This window comes from Oratosquilla oratoria, chromosome 36, assembly GCF_046742065.1.
Source record: "Oratosquilla oratoria isolate Oo_2021 chromosome 36, ASM4674206v1, whole genome shotgun sequence".
NCBI classification, from domain to species: domain Eukaryota; kingdom Metazoa; phylum Arthropoda; class Malacostraca; order Stomatopoda; family Squillidae; genus Oratosquilla; species Oratosquilla oratoria.
This window is the reverse complement of record NC_134812.1, coordinates 33,702,608-33,710,039: the sequence shown is the minus strand read 5'-3', so window position 1 is coordinate 33,710,039 and position 7,432 is coordinate 33,702,608. Positions and strand designations below refer to the sequence as shown.

The 7,432-nt window shown below is 40.7% G+C and overlaps 1 protein-coding gene across 7 annotated transcripts in view; it reads left to right on the top strand.

Annotated features, from left to right (window-relative positions):
• Positions 1 to 3,371, top strand: part of LOC143018947 (uncharacterized) — a 134,858-nt gene extending 131,487 nt beyond the window's left edge. For all 7 annotated transcript variants that reach the window (XM_076174560.1, XM_076174563.1, XM_076174561.1 and 4 more), the window contains one exon: positions 249 to 3,371. In XM_076174560.1, coding sequence (XP_076030675.1) covers positions 249 to 314 — 66 coding nt within the window. In that variant the 3' untranslated portion in view covers positions 315 to 3,371. The remainder of the gene's footprint in view (positions 1 to 248) is intronic.
• Positions 3,372 to 7,432: the final 4,061 nt, after the last annotated feature.

The window sequence follows — 7,432 nt, the reverse complement described above, 5'->3', positions numbered from 1 at the left end:
GGACAAAAAAGATGAAATGCGTGCGTAAGTTGTTGCCGGGGATTATAAAATTAATTATCGAAGGGAGGGGGTAGACATTGCTATGCTGGGAGGGAGGGAGGGAGGGAGGGAGGATTTATACTTCGTGATTTCAAATATTCTCTTCCCTCCCCCCCCCCTCATTCTGATCTCGGTCACACATACTGTGATTCAACATGAAGAAGCATTTCAGATTATTATTTTTGGTTTGTTTTCTTTCTTTCTTCCAGACCTACGACATCGAGATGAATGGAATGAAAGGAACTAACGGCGCGAGACATCCAGAGGAACCGTAGACACTTATCCGCCATAACTATCTTAATTTTTCTATATATATATTAAACACGAGTTGTCCATTTGTTGTATCATCTGTCTACAAACTGAACCTCTCGAGGAGAGAAAAAAAGAAATCGATTGTGCACTGCAATGTCTAGATTATTCTGTAAATATAGGTGTAGACTAGTCCATCGTTGTTACGGTTAGACACATGTTTACGATTTTTTTTTTTTTCATAATGCTTCGTCCAAGCAGATGTAACAATTCCACTCTGACATTGCCTGGTTAGGTCTTTTTTTTCCATATTTTTCTTTTCTTTGTCTGTCTCAGACTTAATACTCATCAAGGGTTCGAAAGAATAAAACAAATGTCGTCCTTCCATTCCTTTTATGTAATCTTGGTTACGTTTTTCTTTATCGTTTTCTCATGTGTTTCGTAATTATGTGTGCAAGTTATTTAATTCCCATGCCTTCCCTTTCTTTGTCCTCCTATAAGAATAATGAAAGATGGGGCGGTCTTAGATTATTGTTATTTTCTCTTCTGCATTGTGCAAGAGGGCAGAGATGTCTATAGAGCGCCCATTCCTTCATTTTTTACATATTTCTTCCCCTAAACTCATATTTAGATTTGCTCATCTACATACAAACTGGTATTCCATACGTTGCCAGTGTATAACGAGTTTTTTTTCATAATTTTAAATGTGGAAATTTCTTATCTTTCTACTGTTATGGTTGTGCTTTAACATACAATTTTTTATTTCATTTTTTTATTGTGATCCAGGTGTAAGTATACAAAAACACAAAAAGAAACGACACTGTATACATCACTTTGCGCCAACATGAAGGGTCCATCTATAAACGATATATTACAAGATGCTTGAACGAAACATTTCACAACTCTAGGTCCAGTTTTATCTTTAATCGAATATCTTGTAACCATGACGTCACGTTGTACGATGACGTCAAGTCGCGTGCCGATCCCAACGCACCTCCTCACAACGAGCAACTCAGGTCAAACGAGGTCCTCAGGGCCTCGAATTGCTGAGGTCAGGAATAGTTGGGTCTACAAATCGGCGTGCTGCTCTAGAGACTGGACCCGAAAGAGAGAAAGAGAGAACTCAGCTATTAAAGTCAGCTTTTTGCCGATACTCTGGTGGTCCATTCCAATTCTACAAGAAGTCTCTAAATGCGACTCTCAGAAGTTGTGCAATTCGTTCAAGTGTCAGACTTGATCTTCCACATTTCTTGTGCCATTAGTGTAGATGCCCTCCCCCTTTTTTTTTTGTCGATTAAGCCTACTCGCCCCTATGGGTCAGTCACCACAGAGATGCCTAATACCCACGTCGAAGTGGCGAATCTTCGGAGAATGTTATTGCTGAAAAAAAAAAAAATAATTATAAGAAAAACTCTCACGAAGGGGGGTTGGGAGGGAACTCATGGATTGGTGAATATCAGCAAGTTTAAACATTCCAATGTGAGTTGAACACACCTAGGTCATTCGAGTAGGTGTAAAGAAATTAAAATTTATAGGGAAGTAGTACACTGTCTGCCAAATGCCCTACAGCGATTACCCCGCCCCTAACCCCCATTCCCACCGTTCTAGATGCGGGATATAGTGATTCCTCTAGACAACGCTTCTGTGTTTTGATGTGCCACGTTATGTACTTGTTCATGCATGTCTGGAATTGCCTCCGTCCATCCCTAACGTTAAGATCCTAATTTGGTGCTTTATCTCGAGATCGTGATCCCATGTTAACTAGTGGACAAACTTCGACGTCTGGGCCTCGATTTAGACCAGAACGCTTGGACTGTTTCTGATTCTCCGTGGCCGTCGGTTCAGGGTTGTACGTCTACACTTGGCATTTTATCTGACAGATGATCCCTTGGTGCAACTGGAGCCATAGGGAATGGGGTATGGGGGCTGGCAAGTAGGCAGGCATATGTGCAGTCTAGGGCCGACTGGTGCAGCCTTTTGTCGGCTAGTGTACAGGTTAGTTATGGCTTGTTCGGAGTCTAATATCGGCTGGTGCTCAGTCAGGTTAGTATCAGATGGGTGGAGTCTGACGTCGCTCGGAAGACTCGGGTGTCAATAGGAGCACTTCCCAGAGGAGATTTGCCTCTTTATGGAATAGTTTTCCCTCTTCAATCCGGTGACACAGCGTACTGCTTTTGTTTGAACAGCAGTTGTCAAACGAGGCAGCGTTCAACGTTGACTGATACCCATTGAGTTTCGTGCGAGCCAATGTCCAGTTTGATTACGGTTCATGGTTCATATTCAGACCGATGGTGTCGTGTACAACCATGTTATTTAGCAGGTACTTCGACGTACCTATGTGATAAGGGTTTAGGTTAAGTAGATAGTTAATGAATATGAATTATCTAAACAAAACTGTGAAAAAAATACAACTAAAAAATTTCCCATAGTGAATATTTCCGTATTCTGTACCTGTATCGGTCATTCATCAGTTGAGACAAACCAAATTTAAGCTACGAAACACTGAAACTGTTGAATGTATTCTCCATATATAATAATAAATCGCACGCATGTGCTACTCAATAGATCGCCCTATGTATGTATGTATGTGTTTACATCTGTCAGACGTGTATGTACATGATATACAAGTATACACATTTGTGTACTTTAATTGTCGTTGCCACTACTGAAATCTGGAAGGAAGGGAACCAAACAAGGACTCATTAAAGAGAAAACCTAATCCCATTCTGGAAGGAGGCTTGGGGCAATGGTTTCGTTATCCATCGCACCATTACAGTGGACCCAAACTTTCCTTCACCAGATTTTAGGGGCCCAGGTAGCCCGTCCCACTGAGTGACCTGGGATCGCATTCACTAACAGACTTATGGGAGAAGACTCCCGCTGCTTTGGTCGCTGCCAGCTAAGGCAGACCTTGTAGATTCACTAAGTATTGGCGGGAGGGAATATCTTGTAAATTCAGGGAGGGATTTGTCTCCTTAAGTTAAGTCTTCCATTTACTTTATAGTCTTTCCACCACAGATATAATCATGGTACATGTATCATTTACATTTTGAGAACTGTAAATATAAATTCTCAATCTTAAATCCTGTAGTTTTATGTATAAAACCTCTCCTTATCAAAGTCACGCCATAACTAGCAGAAAAGTCATTCGACAGAGAAGCACATCTTTATTTCGGGACTTGTCAACCTAATCTCCATAGGACTTCTAATGTAAAAGAATCTTTGCAAGGCTACTGGAGCCAAAGTATTGTAGATTTAAGACACCTAGCTCGGTGCTGCTACTCAAAAGAAAAAACTTTCACAAGTCTGTAAACGTGAACACGTAATCCAGCACTGGAGTACCTATGGTGTTTCACAAGAGAAAACTCATAACCGTTTGGTTTTTGCACATGACTGTTATGAATAAACAAATGACATTCAGTCCTCTTAAAAGCCACACTTAACTGAAAAATACTGCGATAAAATGTATTTCTTTCTTTTTCTAAACAAATGTTAAATCTGAGGCTCACTTGATCGTCTGCTACATTTACAGTAGCTGCACCTCATTTACTGCAATCTTCCATACTAAAAGGTAACAGTCGTAAAAAAGCACATCTATATTGCTCGTTCTGTGTCAACATAAAGTCAAAACGTTAAAAGATTTTTTTTTATAAATAAACAAATAAATAGCTGCACCTCATATAAAATCATATCTATATTGCTCGTTCTGTGTCACCATAACGTCAAAACTTTCTGGACATTCATAACTCAGAAAAATATTATTCATAGTAAAAAATGATATTGATAATAATGATAAAATCTAATAGATCCTTTAGTTAAACTAGAAATAAAATTAATTAGAAATCATACTGGCTCACCGATATTCAACAGTGGTCAACATTGATACATAATGAACGTATCTTTTAAAGTTACAGTTTTGTATTCAAGATGAAAGCTTCTTAAGGTGAGCTCTCGTTTGAATCTTCCTCGCGAATTTTGAAAACATTGGCGGGTTACAGACAAGTTATCAAACACCAGGATCTAACGTGTAAAGACAAGTAAATAAATGAATAGAGTAAATTGATAAATAAATAAATGAATGAATATACAAATAATCGTGTTGATTAATAAATAAACGAGAAAACAAACAAGTAAATCGATAAATAGATAGATAAATATATAGATAAAATGGACATGAATTTCGTGACTGGAAAAGGAACACTAACGCTTCACGTTAGAAATATAAAAAAAGAACAACCAGATGATTACAAACCCCTTCGCCTAGACTCAATTAGAGAAGGACTGGTCCGTAGTTATTTAGAGATGTTATCAGTCACCTACATAGCAACTACCCAACAAAGGTTAACAAACACGATTCGGACTTGAATGCTCTTGCATAACTTGCCTCACCCGAGACAGCGGCGAGGAAAATGGTACCAGTCTCCTCATCAACGAAAAAAAAAAAAAAAAAAAAAAAAAAAAAAAAAATCCCCACTCCCATGAAGTGGGAAGTGGAAAACCCCCTGTCAGTTGCGGGAAGCCTCTGGGCTATTTTAGGCTGATATGTGGGTCGCCTCCTCGCCTGGCTAAGGCTGTCGGGAACCAACGCAAGAAGCACGCAGCGGGTCTCGGGAATCGAACACACGACCACCCGCTCACAAGTTTGACATGGTATCCACCGGGTAACTGTGCGACCCGAAGATTGGATCCACAAGGAGGGTAAAATCTAATCGTTAAAACATAGAAGTACAGCCATAAATGCTCACGCATATACACATACAGTATATACACAGACGTGCACGTAAACATGTACACATATTGCATATGATGCACACACACACACACACACACACACACACACAGATAGAGATAGAGATATATAGATAGATAGATAGATAGATAGATAGATAGATAGACAGACATATAGATAGATAGATAGATAGATAGAGAGAGAGAGAGAGAGATAGATAGATAGAGAGAGAGAGAGAGTGTGGGAGACAATGCATATTAAACATCGACTTGAATATTCCCACATCGCTTATGACGTCAGTATCGTGGGAGTACGCTCTGCTGTGGGAGCCCTGAGAATCTTCCCCAATTTCTTCATAATGTGTGGTGAAGACTCCAAAGACAAGACAACATCACGTTCCCTTTGAATATCTTTAACTGAGGCGTCCATCTTGATCCCACAGATAGAATCTTACTCTGTCATTACGTCGTAAAAGATTCTCAGAGCATACGTTAACCTATTTCTTTTTTATTTGTCACCTGTGAACTCTTTTTATGTAACATCACGCATGCGCGTTGTTTGTAGTTGTTTGCAAAACTTGTTTACGTTCATTTCTTTATTTTGATTTTTTTTTAGCAAATGCATGTAGCCTTATTTTTTCAGTTGTATGGCGCATTGTTTTTGTTAGACTTCCTTATATTCGGTCTTAAAATAATTACTCCGTTACGCGCCATTTCTATACAATTGACGTCTCGTCGTGTAATACTCAATCTTGGGCGTTTTCTTCTTTCCTAGGGAACAGGTCTGTTTACAAGTTACAAGTAGCTTAGATCGTCAGTTGATCCACTGTACATGAAAGGTACCGAGGAATGTTATTTTCACGTTTGTAATGCGTTGGTATGATGATAATGACCATATTCATAAAATAGAATACAACGATTAACGTCTTTTTGATACCGAGGGGTGTGTGTGTGTGCTACGGACATGGACAAATTAGCCCATCGCCAGCCAGAACAAAAATTAAATTGACATCTGGCATAGAAGGAGTTAACGTGTCACCTGCGAGTAGACAGGGGACAAATCGTCGAGCTTTGGGATCTTGCCTAAACACGTGACGACGTGGGCGGCAATTCTCGCAACAACATCTCGTTCGGTTGGCTTTCTCTGCTTTGCGCACGCGTACCTTCGCATGATCGTTATACCTCACGTCTTTCGGGCAGCAGATTCATATCTCAAATATCTAGCCCTGCACGCGTCTTGCCCTTCGTTCCTAATGTAGCTCCTACTCTCAAATTTGTGTCACTCACCGAATGCTTCCACTTAACCGTGTACACGCGCTCTTGTGTATGCATGACACCTAAATGTCTCAGAAGTGAGTCAGGCGTTTTAACATGTTTTCTTATATCTCAGCCTTGCTTCAAACTCAAGCTGCAGCTTGGTTTGACCTCTTTAATCCCCATTTAGGGCTTTGCCTGTACAAGTGTCATACTTCGAATGTCCTCGGAACACCCCTATGGACCAGAGACGCACAACAGTCTTTTATGATTGTGAACTAATTTCTACTCAGAGAAGAATGTCGATCACTTTCGACTTTTACTGTTCCTCCTTTTTACTACCCTACTTAAATCACTCCTTCACCACCTACTGTGCATATCTCCACGTCTTCAGTGCGAAACTGCTCTCGGAGACGGAAACTCTGGTTACGGGCAACAAAATACACTGCAGTCTGTGAAATATGTAAAATGTTCAGGATGTACATCATGTCTGATCCATTTGTCTATTCACCTGTGTGTGTGTGTGTGTGTGTGTGTGTGTGCAGGCGAGCGTGTGCACGTGTGTACTCGCACGCGTGTATGTGTGCACGTGCGTGCGTGTGTCCATGTGTGAGCGCGTGTGTGCGTGTATATTCGCATGAGCGAGAGCATGAATGAGCATGTGAATGTGCGTATGTGAGCGCGCGTGTATGTGTGTGTGTGTGTGTGTGTGTGTGTGTGTGTGTGTGTGTGTGTGTGTGTGTGTGTGTGTGTGTGTGTGTGTGTGTGTGTATGTGTGTGTGTGTGTATGTGTATGTGTGTGTGTATGTGTGTGTGTGTATGTGTATGTGTGTGTGTGTATGTGTGTGTGTGTGTGTGTGTGTGTGTGTGTGTGTGTGTGTGTGTGTGTGTGTTTGTATATTTACCTATTTGTAGTTGTATTTACCTAGTTCACCTAGTTGTGTGTGTGTGTGTGTGTGTGTGTGTGTTTGTGTGTGTGTGTGTGTGTGTGTACGTGCGTATTTGTGTGTATACGTATGTGCGTATGTCTGTGTGCGTGTCTGCGTGTGCGCGCATGTATGTGCTTGTACACTTGTAGTTGGATGCGTGGGTGTATGCGTGCTTGTCTGCGTGCGTATATGTGCGTGTACGTGCGTATTTGTGTGTATACGTATGTGCGTGT